Genomic DNA, 14,004 nt, shown 5'->3' on the forward strand with positions numbered 1-14,004 from the left:
CGAATACTCTGATTTTGATATGACTGCAGTAGTTGACTGATATGACCTGTGATTAGGTCCGCCATGACTTTGCACAGCGTATAAATAAAGTGAATGAGATGTAGAAGACGTGGATGTCAATTATGGCAGTCCCCCGCACCTCTCTGATTCAGAGGGTTTGGGTTAAATGCGGAAGACATATTTCAGTTGACTAGGTACCCCCTTTTCCCTTTAATTCAGAACAAATGAATGTGATGGAAGAATTGAGCTCAATTTCGTTTTAATGTGAAAAACTAGTCACTGAGAGGGAGGCCATAAATCTTTTAAAAAAATATCAATGCCCTCAAAGGGTTCATCCTCTTTGCAACGCTGCTAACAAACTTTGCTACATATCCTTGGGCAGAGTGAGTAAGACACAAACCTTTATTTATACTCTTTATGAGGTAAATCACTTTCTATTTACCGTGGAAAGCTACTAATGATAAGCTACTCATCATCTAGAAACCGGCTCCATTACAATTCACTTCTTTTTTTTTATCATCTATTTTTGGGTGGGTGGAGGATGTTGAGGCCTATACCTTGTGACAGTACCTACCCAACTAATCAGAGTGACAGCCAGGTGTCAGTATAACAAATCAGCTGTCAATCCTGTAAGCTAGTTGCTAATAGCACCCCTCAAAATAAATCCTTACTGATCTTCTCTATAAATCACTCACAACATATCCAACTTCGAGTTATTGTGGCCTGTAGGTGTTTCACTGTGCACTCTATCATAGTGACCGTTTTGACTGAAAACGTGCATATAGAGGTTCCCCAGGTTAGTCCTCCATAGTCATAATCCTGTTTTCAATAGATAACATTTCCCCTTACCACTATCACCCTTGGTTTGCTCTCAGGGGATTCAAGTCATTTTGTTAAGTGCTCTATGAAGACGACTTTGAAAGACATTCAACAAAGAATGTGTCACATTTAATTATAATGTTTATTGAAAACAAGTGCCGATAGCACACCCTTACATTTCAAATAATTGGGTCTTATTTTCCTGGCAGAGTAACATAAATTACACAAAAGCCTGCTGAATTTGGACATGTTATTATTTTGAACAACTTCTGCAATCCTATTTGCCCGACTATTGTCTTTAGTAGTAATTACGTTCGGAACAACTCCTCTACAGTGACAATGGGCGTATTCAATTGAGAAATCGGGTACTATGCTCTGTGGTTGTCACCCTGAAAATCTGCTTCAATGTTTATGCCTATTGCTGTTCCTCTCAACTGGCGGGAGTTGTATGGGGTCAGAATGTGCATTACCTTGGCGTGTGGCTGCTGAAAGGTGACTCTGGAGCTGTTGACGAGTGAGGAGTATCTGAACAAGTGGGTGGGGGTGGCGGGGAACCTGTGGCTGCTGGTGGGCTGGTTGTGCAGAACAGCAGAGAAGCAGATGTGCACTGTGTCCTTCAGTGCCTTCAACTGAGACTCCTGTTCCAAGCAACAGAAGCAAACAGATATGAGTCTTTGACCATCCATCCATGTAACAGTAAATAACAATCACTGGGGCTTCCCTTTCTACATTAATATGACAATTCCCTCAATTACACACCAATTATTGTATATCCACCCACTGATTACATTTTATTGATCACATGCGCCGAATACAACCTTACCGTGAAATGCTAACTTATGAGCCAATTCCCAAAAATGGAGTTAAAAAGTAAGAAAAATATTTGCTAAATAAAAACAGAAATAGTAACACAATAAAATAACAATAATGAGGCTATATACAAGGAGTATCAGTACCGAGTCAATGTGCAAGGATACGAGGTAGTTGAGGTAATACAGTATGTACATGTACAGTTGAAGTTGGAAGTTTACATACACCTTAGCCAAATCCATTTAAACTCAGTTTTTCACAATTCCTGACATTTAATTCAAGTAAAAATGTCCTGTCTTAGGTCAGTTAGGATCACCACTTTATTTTAAGAATGAAAAATGTCAGAATAATAGTAGAGAGAATGATTTATTTCAGCTTTTATTTCTTTCATCACATGCCCAGTGGTTCAGAAGTTTACATACACTCAATTGGTATTTGGCAGCTTTGCCTTTAAATTGTTTAACTTTGGTCAAACGTTTCAGGTAGCCTTCCAGAAGCTTCCCACAGTAAGTTGGGTGAATTTTGGCTCATTCCTCCTGACAGAGCTGGTGTAACTGAGTCAGATTTGTAGGCCTCCTTGCTCGCGCACGCTTTTTCAGTTCTGCCCACAAATTTTCTATAGGATTGAGGTCAGGGCTTTGTGATGGCCACTCCAATACCTTGACTTTGTTGTCCTTAAGCCATTTTGCCACAACTTTGGAAGTATGCTTGGGGTCATTGTCCATTTGGAAGACCCATTTGCGACCAAGCTTTAAACTTCCTGACTGATGTCTTGAGATGTTGCTTCAATATATCCACATATTTTTCCTACCTCATGATGCCATCTATTTTGTGAAGTGCACCAGTCCCTCCTGCAGCAAAGCACCCCCACAACATGATGCTTCACGGTTGGGATGGTGTTCTTCGGCTTGAAAGCATCCCCCTTTTTCCTCCAAACATAAAAATGGTCATTATGGCCAAACAGTTCTATTTTTGTTTCATCAGACCAGAGGACATATCTCCAAAAAGTACGATCTTTGTCTCCATGTGCAGTCGCAAATTGTAGTCTGGCTTTTTTAATGGCAGTTTTGGAGCAGTGGCCTTGCTGAGCGGCATTTCAGGTTATGTCGATATAGGACTCGTTTTACTGTGGATATAGATACTTTTGTACCTGTTTCCTCCAGCATCTTCACAAGGTCCTTTGCTGTTGTTCTGGGATTGATTAGCACTTTTTGCACCAAGTACGTTCATCTCTAGGAGACCGAATGCGTCTCCTTCCTGAGCGATATGACGGCTGCGTGGTCCCATGGTGTTTATACTTGCGTACTATTGTTTGTACAGATGAATGTGGTACCTTCAGGCATTTGGAAATTCCTCCCAAGGATGAACCAGACTCGTGGAGGTCTACAATTGTTTTCTGAGGTCTTGGCTGATTTCTTTTGATTTTACCATGATATCAAGCAAAGATGCACTAAGTTTGAAGGTTGGCTTTGAAATATATCTACAGGTACACCTCCAAATGACTCAAATGATGTCAAGTAGCCTATCATAAGCTTCTAAAGCCATGACATAATTTTCTGGAATTTTCATAGCTGTTTAAAGGCACAGTCAACTTTGTGTATGTAAACCTCTGACCCACTGGAATTGTGATACAGTGAAATAATCTGTCTGTAAACAATTGTTGGAAAATGTACTTGTGTCATGCACAAAGTAGATGTCCTAACCGACTTGCCAAAACTATAGTTTGCTAACAAGAAATTTGTGGAGTGGTTGAAAAACAAGTTTTAATGACTCCAACCTAAGTGTATGTAAACTTCCAACTTCAACTGTAGGCAAACAGGATATATAATAAACAGAGTAGCAGAGGTGTGTGTGTGAAGACTGTGAAAGTGTGTGGCTTCAATATGCATGTGTGTGTTAGCGTATGTAGTGTGTGTTGGAGTGTCAGTGTAGTATGTGTGAGTAGAGTCTAGTGAGTGTGCATAGAGCCAGTGCAAGAGACGTCAGTGCAATAAAATAAAGAGGTAAAAATAAATAATAAAGGGGAACAATATAAATAGTCTGGCCATTTGATTAACTGTTCAGAAGTCTTATGACTTGGGGGTAGACGCTGTTTAGGAGCCTTTTCACCAGCCATTCCACAATTATGCATTCATCCCTACACCAACTGTAGAATAGCACAATGAAACTCCTTCTCCGAAGCATCCATAAATATAAATAGAGCCACGAAAACTGTAGGGCACAAGCGTAAATGCCATCCATTTATTCATTTAGTAACTTAGGAGTAAAAAGCTACACTTAAAATATAATGCTCAAAAAAATAAAGGGAACACTTAAACAACACAATGTAACTCCAAGTCAATCACACTTCTGTGAAATCAAACTGTCCACTTAGGAAGCAACACTGATTGACAATAAATTTCATATGCTGTTGTGCAAATGGAATAGATAACAGGTGGAAATTATAGGCAATTAGCAAGACACCCCCAATAAAGGAGTGGTTCTGCAGGTGGTGACCACAGACCACTTCTCAGTTCCTATGCTTCCTGGCTGATGTTTTGGTCACTTTTGAATGCTGGCGGTGCTTTCACTCTAGTGGTAGCATGAGACGGAGTCTACAACCCACACAAGTGGCTCAGGTAGTGCAGCTCATCCAGGATGGCACATCAATGCGAGCTGTGGCAAGAAGGTTTGCTGTGTCTGTCAGCGTAGTGTCCAGAGCATGGAGGCGCTACCAGGAGACAGGCCAGTACATCAGGAGACGTGGAGGAGGCCGTAGGAGGGCAACAACCCAGCAGCAGGACCGCTACCTCCGCCTTTGTGCAAGGAGGAGCAGGAGGAGCACTGCCAGAGCCCTGGAAAATGACCAACAGCAGGCCACAAATGTGCATGTGTCTGCTCATACCACCCATGAGGGTGGTATGAGGGCCCGACGTCCACAGGTGGGGGTTGTGCTTACAGCCCAACACCGTGCAGGACATTTGGCATTTGCCAGAGAACACCAAGATTGGCAAATTCGCCACTGGCGCCCTGTGCTCTTCACAGATGAAAGCAGGTTCACACTGAGCACATGTGACAGACGTGACAGAGTCTAGAGATGCAGTGGAGAACGTTCTGCTGCCTGCAATATCCTCCAGCATGACCGGTTTGGCAGTGGGTCAGTCATGGTGTGGGGTGGCATTTCTTTGGGGGGGCCGCACAGCCCTCCATGTGCTCGCCAGAGGTAGCCTGACTGCCATTAGGTACCGAGATGAGATCCTCAGACCCCTTGTGAGACCATATGCTGGTGCGGTTGGCCCTGGGTTCCTCCTAATGCAAGACAATGCTAGACCTCATGTGGCTGGAGTGTGTCAGCAGTTCCTGCAAGAGGGAGGCATTGATGCTATGGACTGGCCCGCCCGTTCCCCAGACCTGAATCCAATTGAGCACATCTGGGACATCATGTCTCGCTCCATCCACCAACGCCACGTTGCACCACAGACTGTCCAGGAGTTGGCGGATGCTTTAGTCCAGGTCTGGGAGGAGATCCCTCAGGAGACCATCCGCCACCTCATCAGGAGCATGCCCAGGTGTTGTAGGGAGGTCATACAGGCACGTGGAGGCCACACACACTACTGAGCCTCCTTTTGACTTGTTTTAAGGACATTACATCACAGTTGGATCAGCCTGTAGTGTGGTTTTCCACTTTAATTTTGAGTGTGACTCCAAATCCAGACCTCCATGGGTTGATAAATTGGATTTCCATTGATTATTTTTGTGTGATTTTGTTGTCAGAACATTCAACTATGTAAAGAAAAAAAGTATTTCATAAGATTTTTTCATTCATTCAGATCTAGGATGTGTTATTTTACTGTTTTTTGAGCAGTGTAGTTTGGCAGTGCAAAGCATTTCAATAGGTTAGACCGAGAACATTATCCCCGAGAAGAAATGAAGAGGAGAAACACAATACAAACAAGAAGTGACCAAATATCAAAGCGAAAGACTGAAAAGTGATGGATTACAATGAAGTAACATTTTAATGACATCCACCTTGTCCAGTGCGGCCTTTTCCAGCTCTTCTTTGGCAAGGGTTAACTTGTGCTCCAGATCCATTAGCTGCTGTCCCTGCGGAAAGACAAGATACTTGAGCTAAAACAGTTGAACTCTTGTACTCTTGCAAACACAGCAATTTCCTAACCTACCGTGTCTTGACTACTAAATATAGGTTATGCGGCCGCTTCAGTCGGAGGCGCTTACTAAGACTTGCTCTGCATGGGTTCATCACTTTTGGCTGAAATCCAAGTGATTGTGTTCCTCTCAAAGCTATTACCCCAAAAGCCTACAATAAAAACATGACAGAATCAAGAAGATTTGATTGAACATGGCTCAATTACAGTACATACCAAACTGTTTGAGCAATAAGGTGAATTGGGATAATGAGTTTTACTTTAATCGACTGATATATCACCAAACAACCTTTTTACAATCCATGAAAAGACAGAATATTTCTGCAATTGCAAGTTCCAGTATTACAACATAATGAAAATGTAGCCTACAGTCTGGCTTTTAGGATTGCTTTTAACAAAATAAATACATATCCGCGACTTATCCCTGTACGATAAATACATTTTAAAAAACGATGTGGTAACTGTAAGCCAAGCTATAAACTGCTAGACACCTTCCCCTCAAAAGCGTCTCAATGTGTAGACCAGTACATTTCACGGATCAAACTTCAGGGTTACATACTATAGGAGGATAAGGGGGAATAAAGGGATTAACCTAGATTTAATCAAGACCGTCTCGACTAAAACATGATGGCTCTTCACCAACGGTTTGATCTTGTCAATAAAAAAAAATGGCACCGGTAAAACCATCAAGCATGCTCAAGAGCAGGGTTGAGGTCAGCTCGATCTCAACTCAATTAAAATTCAACCCATAAATTGGACATTTCAAAAAAGGCTTGTTTTTATTCGCCCTATGAACAAATTTCATCGGATTCATTATGTGAATTGACTGAGTTCAAATGAATTGATTCTAGAAGGACTCATTACAATATTGAGGAACTAATCAGGGAGGGAGGACATGCTTAATAGGAGGGGATTTACAGAGGGTGTGTAAAACAGCCCTGGTGATGAACTACACATTGTGAAAGTTTATAGCGCGCCTTTTACAGGGCTCTCCGAATTATATACTGTACAGGCGTACGTTCACAAATTACAAGGTCAACGTCTTCTGGCATGGAAAAACCTCAGGTCTAAATGTTCGACCATGAATATGTGTAGGAGACTATATGTGAGGGTGTCAGTTCACGTAAGACCTATGGCTATTATGTGGAGTGTTGCATGGTGTACATTAGCACATACATGCTACATCAGACTCTAATCGAAAATGTCCTAATATGTCCAGGGACGGTGTAAAGATTTTTTTCATGGGGTGCAGGATTTTTTTTTTAAAGCCTACGTAGTTATGTTTCTGCTTATAATTTCAGACATTTCGGTGGCTACTTATTACTCAACTTGGCCTCGCTAGACGTTTAGGGACCGGGGAGAAAATCTTAACACGGGAATGAATATTCCCACGCAAAAGGACATCAGTTTAACTGCTTTTGATTTTAAGGAAATGAAGGCTGTGAAAACGATCCAACGTGCTTCTGATAATATTTCAGTTCGTCTTGGATGCATAACGTTATGTATCTTCCCCTTCCCTCAGGAGACTGAAAAGCTTTGGCATGGGTCCCCAGATCCTCAAAAGGTTCTACAGCTGCACCATCGAGAGCATCCTGACCGGTTGCGTCATCGCTCTCCTCAAACAATAGCATGACATTTTTTTTCGCTGTAATAGCTACTGTAAATTGGACAGTGCAGTTATATTAACAAGAATTTAAGCTTTCAGCCGATATAATTCACTTATATGTACCGACATTTGTTGTTTCTCTAAAATCTGCGATCGTGACACAAGGCGCTGCATGATTTACAACTGTCCCATTGACGGGACACCAATCCCTAAGAAGTTTTTAATATGTCCACCATACTGTTGTAGAACATGTTGTTTCTTATCTTCCCCTCCTCTTCTCTAGAATCTTAGAAAAAATAACTTTCTGTGGAAAAGGTTCTACATGGAACCCAAAAGGGTTCTACCTGGAACCAAAAAGGGGTTTTCAAAGGGCTCTCCTTTTGGGGACAGCCAAAGAACCCTTTAAGGTTCCAGATAGCAATTTTTTTTAAGACTGTGTGACCTTTCTGAGTTGTCTAGTGTCTGAATGTATCCTGTATTTTCCTGCTCTTAGATCATACAGAAATGCTTACACCTGATTTCATGTTTCAACTGTCATTGGCATTGTAAAGGCGCTTTGAACTTCACCTGTGTGAATGCACCTGTGTTGTGTTGATTTTGTGACAAGATTGGTTTACACCCTCCTTTGTAGTACATTTACATGTTGGGTGTCACATCAGTAACATTGTGTAAAAGTGAAATACTCAAATTCAGAGTGCTGCTGAAATCACCCAATTGATCTGATCAAAAAGAAGAAGTAGTCCTATTTTTTATTTGTCTTCACATGGTAAGAAAACAGAGCAAGTACACTCAGGCTGAGGCCACAAAAAGACATATAACATACACATACGCATTCATCATTATCCGTTTTTGTCCGTCAAAAACTCAACTCATCTCAAACTTTTCAGTACAAGTTGCAAACGTACAAAGGCGGACATCTTGGCAGTTTTTTTGACAGGCAAGCATCTCTGTTGTCCATCATCCGTCAACAGAAAAACTATTGACTAAATACATTTTTGGAGTAAACAAAATCTCTGTGTGGCTGTACTATTGTCAAGTTGCCTCCAGGTTTCAGTGAGTGAGCAAGGACATTAACTGTTGTGCCATTGAAGGCATCACTGAGATGTAGCAATGCAACAAGTCAGCTTTTTGAATGAGGCATTGCAGAAGTTTTGTTTTGTTATTGCAGTGGATTTCTTGCAGAGCACAGTCATGGGCAGAACTGTGATTCAGAATGAACCGTTTACACTGAAACCAAGGAATCAAGCAGAACACCATAGTCCCTGTGCCCAAGAACACTAAGGTAACCTGCCTAAATGACTACCGACCCGTAGCACTCACGTCTGTAGCCATGAAGGGCTTTGAAAGGCTGGTCATGGCTCACACCAACACCATTATCCCAGAAACCCTAGACCATCTCCAATTTGCATACTGCCCCAACAGATCCACAGATGATGCAATCTCTATTGCACTCAACACTGCCTTTTCCCACCTGGACAAAAGGAACACCTGTGTGAGAATACTATTCATTGATTACAGTTCAGCTTTCAACACCATAGTGCCCTCAAAGCTCATCGCTATGCTAAGGAACCTGGGACTAAACACCTCCCTCTGCAACTGGATCCTGGACTTCCTGACGGCCGCCCCCAGGTGGTAAGGGTAGGTAACAACACATCCGCCACTCTGATCCTCAACACAGGGGCCCCTCAGGGGTGTGTGCTCAGTCTCCTCCTGTCCTCCCTGTTCACTCATGACTGCATTCCCAGGCACAACTCCAACACCATCATCAAGTTTGCAGATGACACAACAGTGGTAGGCCTGATCACCAACAACGATGAGACAACCAATAGGGAAGAGGTCAGAGACCTGGCCGTGTGGTGCCAAGGTAACAACCTCTCCCTCAACGTGATCAAGACAAAGGAGATGATTGTGGACTACAGGAAAAGGAGGAGCGAGCACGCCCCCATTCTCATCGACGGGGCTGTAGTGGAGCAGGTTGAGAGCTTCAAGTTCCTTGGTGTCCACATCACCAACAAACTATTATGGTCCAAGCACACCAAGACAGTCATGAAGAGGGCATGACAAAGTCTATTCCTCCTCAGGAGACTTAAAAGATTTGGCATTGGCCTTCAGATCCTCAAAAGGTTCTACAGCTGTACCATCGAGAGCATACTGACTGGTTGCATCACTGCCTGGTATGGCAACTGCTCGGCCTCCAACAGCAAGGCACTACAGAGGGTAGTGTGTATGGCCCAGTCATCACTGGGGCCAAGCTTCCCGCCATCCAGGACCTCTATACCAGGCGGTGTCAGAGGAAGGTCCTAAAAATTGTCAAAGACTCCAGCCACCCTAGTCACAGACAGTTCTCTCTTCTACCACACGGCACCAGAGCGCCAAGTCTAGGTCCAAAAGGCTTCTTAACAGCTTCTACCCCCAAAACCATAAGACTCCTGAACAGCTAATCAAAGGGCTACCCAGACCCCTCTTTTACGTTGCTGCTACTCTCTGTTTAACTCTCTGTTTATTACCTATGCACAGTCACTTTAACTCTACTGTACCTACATGTACATATTACCTCAATTACCTTGACTAACTGGTGCTCCTGCACATTGACTCTGTACCGGTACCCCCTGTATATAATCTCGCTATTGTTATTTTACTGCTGCTCTTTAATTATTTGTTACTTTTATTTTATCGTTTTACTTATCTATTTTTTACTTACTTTTCTTAGAACTGCATTGTTGGTTAAGGGCTTGTAAGTAAGCATTTCACTGTAAGGTCTTCACCTGTTGTATTCTGTGCATGTGACAAATAAAATGTGATTTGATTTGAAAATAATAAACAATATGACAGGATTATTCTTTAGATCCCCATGGACCATTCTTAACATTCCTAGCTTATGAATATTGTTTCAAAGTTCAAAGATTGTTCCAAAGTATCACAGGCATAAAGGCTAGTATATAATTTCCTCATATCAAATGACGATTGAAAAGGCAGAGGTAGTCATTGCTCCCTACACTAAATTACTCTGAAGAAGATGCTGGATACTGAAGTTTCTTACAAACGATTCAAAGCGGTCCTTTTCGAGGTAATTGAACAGAAAAAATGATCAAACATTGCTAGTCAATAACAAGTGGGGTTATTTTCATGCTGTAAACATCTCAGCTGTATACTGTATGCAATGAAGGCTTTGTTCCTTTTTAAGCGGGCTATACAGGCGCAATTTGAAAATGTCATATGTTCTTTTATTGGAGAATAACATGAGTGCAGGGAGATGCATTAAAGACTATTGAGTGTTGAATTTGCCTCTTTGGAAGAATTGACCACTGAAGAACTGCCACCGAAGGCTCCCAGTTTGTTTCCGTGGGGAATATACAATAACGGTGTGGGGTACATACGGTGGAGAGTAGAACCATTACAATAACTGTCATCATTCGAGAGTGCTCTGAAGATTATACGGGCAAAGTGACCCATATATATTGAATTGTGTCTATAAAAGAAGTCACAAAAGGGAAAGTCTTCTACATGCCACCACTTAATGTATTATAGAGAGCTTTAAGGTCATGGCTTCCCTGCCAGGATTGGAAGAGCACGCACATTTATCTAGCCATCACAGGCATTAAAATAAGTTACAGTATATCCAGAGATATCCAGGCAGGAAAAAAACCTGGCATCTTCAGGATACACAAGCCAGTGATGCGTGCCTTTGCAACATTGTCATTTAAAAAAAGTATAATAATAATAATAAATCCATTATTTATTTTAGGCAGGTCTAAAGAAATATTATGATACTGTATGAAGAAAATGTATTTCAGAAGCACAGAATATGAGTTGGCCTACTGTATGTTATTTGGCTTTGCGTCATGCCATAGGCTGGAGGCTTGTTCATTTAGCAGACAAGATATTCTTATAAATCCCATGCCATTATTTTATATTAGATGATTTTATAGTATGAAGAATATCATTTAACTTAAGTGCATAAAATAGAAAGGATATTTTTCCCATCCTGGAGCGCGTGTGCATGTGAAGTGGCTATGTTGGAGCATAAAAGTGATCATTTGAAACCGGTCCTATATGCTAGATTTAGAGTTATTTGACCACGTTAATTGTGAATGATACAAGCCTTAGAATGTTGTACAAATCCAAACAAATATGGGGCTGCGTGATGCGACTATAGGCTTTCGATGATTTGAGAAAGTCACAAAAAAAAGCTTGCGCTCTGTTCCTTGCCTCAGACTGCACATGCTGTTCTCTCATCAAGTGATCATATTTTTCACCCATCAGACTATTCTCAATGTAATCTTGTCTTTACTAAGATGTCAAATTAGTTTTGATTTAGAATGGCCTATTATCAAATTGTCAGGAACAGGAGCAGGGGGAAAAGAAGACATGTCATCCATATGCACCCGAATAGCGAACGGAGCCCACTTTCCCGCCAGTTCTTTTTTCATTCATGCAGGTAGGCTACTCAGGTTATTTCACTCCACACATCAACCGCTGTTTGAGGAGCATGCAGCCATTCATATGCCATGGGCTCTCCAACCCTGTTCCTGCAGCTATCCAGTGCTTCATTTGGGAAACCAAGTTAAATCTGTTTGGGAACATCAATAGTAACATGTTTTCACAACTAAACATATTTTATTTAACTGTTGACAGCCCATCTCTCTGGAAAGGAATGAAGGAGGGAGGGGAGAAGATGGAAATGCACGGTGGTGAGATATTCTGCAGCTAAAGGTCATGTCAGCCTATTAACTATGAAAATATATTTTTTTTAAAAACACTATTACTAGGCTATTCAAAATCAAATACAAACTCACTATAATTGTAGGCTAACTCTGTAAGACATAGAAGCTGCACAATCAATGAACCAACAGCATTGCCTAGACCTATACCTTCTCTCCCAGACTCATGGATAGAACGTTTGAAGCATAGCATAAGGTAACGAGTCCATAAATATGCCTAATAATACAGTCCACACTCAAAGGTCATTACTAGAATTTGTTTCATTTTGGAGTAAAGGCTAGACCAAATCCGTACCAAAGACATCTTAAATCAGTTGTTTTTAAATGTTTTTCTGCCATGCATAATATAAGTAGGCTATGTATTGTTTAAAAGCACCATCGTCGGGCTTGGACTCATATATAGGCCGATGCTATGCATAAGCTCTAATATGCATGAGGGTTTTGAATGAATCATCCCCTTAGAAAGCGCTGTCCATTTCGATGTGTTAGGCTTTGAAACAACATCCCAAACGACCATGTTTTTCACTCAGTTTCAACCTGTTATTGAACTTCTTTCTTCAAATTCATCAATCAAAGTGAAGTGAGTTTTAAAAGCAGCTACAGTTTTGATGATAAGTGTCTGATGTGATTTTCTATAGCATTTGCATTGATATCAGAGTGGTTATAGAGACACTAGAGCCCTGAGTACCAGGCCATTAGCGACATGATGGTCGTTAGTGAGTTGGGTACTACCAACGGTGCATAAGAGGAGATTACCGTTGTCAATGGTCACGTGGAATTTTACTGCGGTCATGACTCATGACTACTGGTGTGGCAGTAATACGGTGACCCCAACAGCCCTAGCCACCAACATGCTTCACGGTAGGGATGGTGTTAGACAGGTGATGAGCTGTGCCTGGTTTTCTCCAGACATAGCACTTTGCATTTAGGCCAAAGACCTCAATGTTTGTCTCATCAGACCATAGAATCTTTTGCCTTATGCTCTCAGAGTCTTTCACGTGCCTTTTTGCAAACTCCAGGCGTGCTGTCATGTGCCTTTTTCTCAGGAGTGGCTTATGTCTGGCCACTCTCCCATAAAGCACAGATTGGTGAAGTGCTGTAGAGACTGTTGTCCCTGTGGCAGGTTCTCTCATCTCAGCCAAGGAAGTCTGTCAGAGTGGTCATTGGGTTCTTGGTCATCTCATTGCTCCATATTTATTCCATTTCCCAATGTTGGAGACCACTGTGCTCTTGGAAACTTTCAACACTCTAGAAATTGTTTTATAACCTTCCCCAGATATATGTCTCATTACAATTATATCTCAGAGATCTACGGACAGTTCCTTGGACTTCGTGGTATAGTTTCTGCTCTAAAGTGCACTGTCAACTGTGGGACCTTATATAGACAGGTGTGTTTCTTTCTAAATCATGTCCAAACAATTGAATTGGCCACAGGTGGACTCCAATCAAGTTGTGGTAACATCTCAAGGATGATCAAAGGAAATTGGATGCATCTGAACTCAATTTGGAGTGTCACAGCAAGGGGAAGTGAATACTTATGTAAATGAGATAATGTCCAAAAACATGTTTTGACTGTGTCATTATGGGGTAATGTGTGTAGATGGGGGGAAAAAAATAATATATTTAATCAATGTTGAATTCAGGCTGTAATACAACAAAATGTGGAATAAGTCAAGGGGTATGAATACACATACACTGTATGTGTTGGAACACAGTAACAGCTTCTTTCTATAATGACAAAATAAAACAAATACCCTAACCACCAAGACGCAGGGTCAGCAAGATGCGTGGCCAAATGATGAAAACATCAGTAGCCTAAACATCATTGTGAATGACAAGTTGCCTTGATAAATAGTGAAAATCATCACAAAAGCAATAATGGCATTATAATTCATGTGTCGAT

General features: G+C 41.5%; 1 protein-coding gene across 1 annotated transcript in view; it reads right to left on the reverse strand.

Annotated features, from left to right (window-relative positions):
* LOC106561937 (leucine zipper protein 2) overlaps window positions 1-14,004 on the reverse strand; it is a 178,259-nt gene that overhangs the window by 26,604 nt on the left and 137,651 nt on the right. The window contains exons 8-9 of the mRNA XM_014126368.3: window positions 5,638-5,712; window positions 1,290-1,457 (exon numbers count right to left, since the gene is read on the reverse strand). Coding sequence (XP_013981843.1) covers window positions 1,290-1,457; window positions 5,638-5,712 — 243 coding nt within the window. The remainder of the gene's footprint in view (window positions 1-1,289; window positions 1,458-5,637; window positions 5,713-14,004) is intronic.

The sequence above is a fragment of the Salmo salar genome, chromosome 11, assembly GCF_965601325.2.
Source record: "Salmo salar chromosome 11, fSalSal1, whole genome shotgun sequence".
Lineage (NCBI taxonomy): Eukaryota > Metazoa > Chordata > Actinopteri > Salmoniformes > Salmonidae > Salmo > Salmo salar.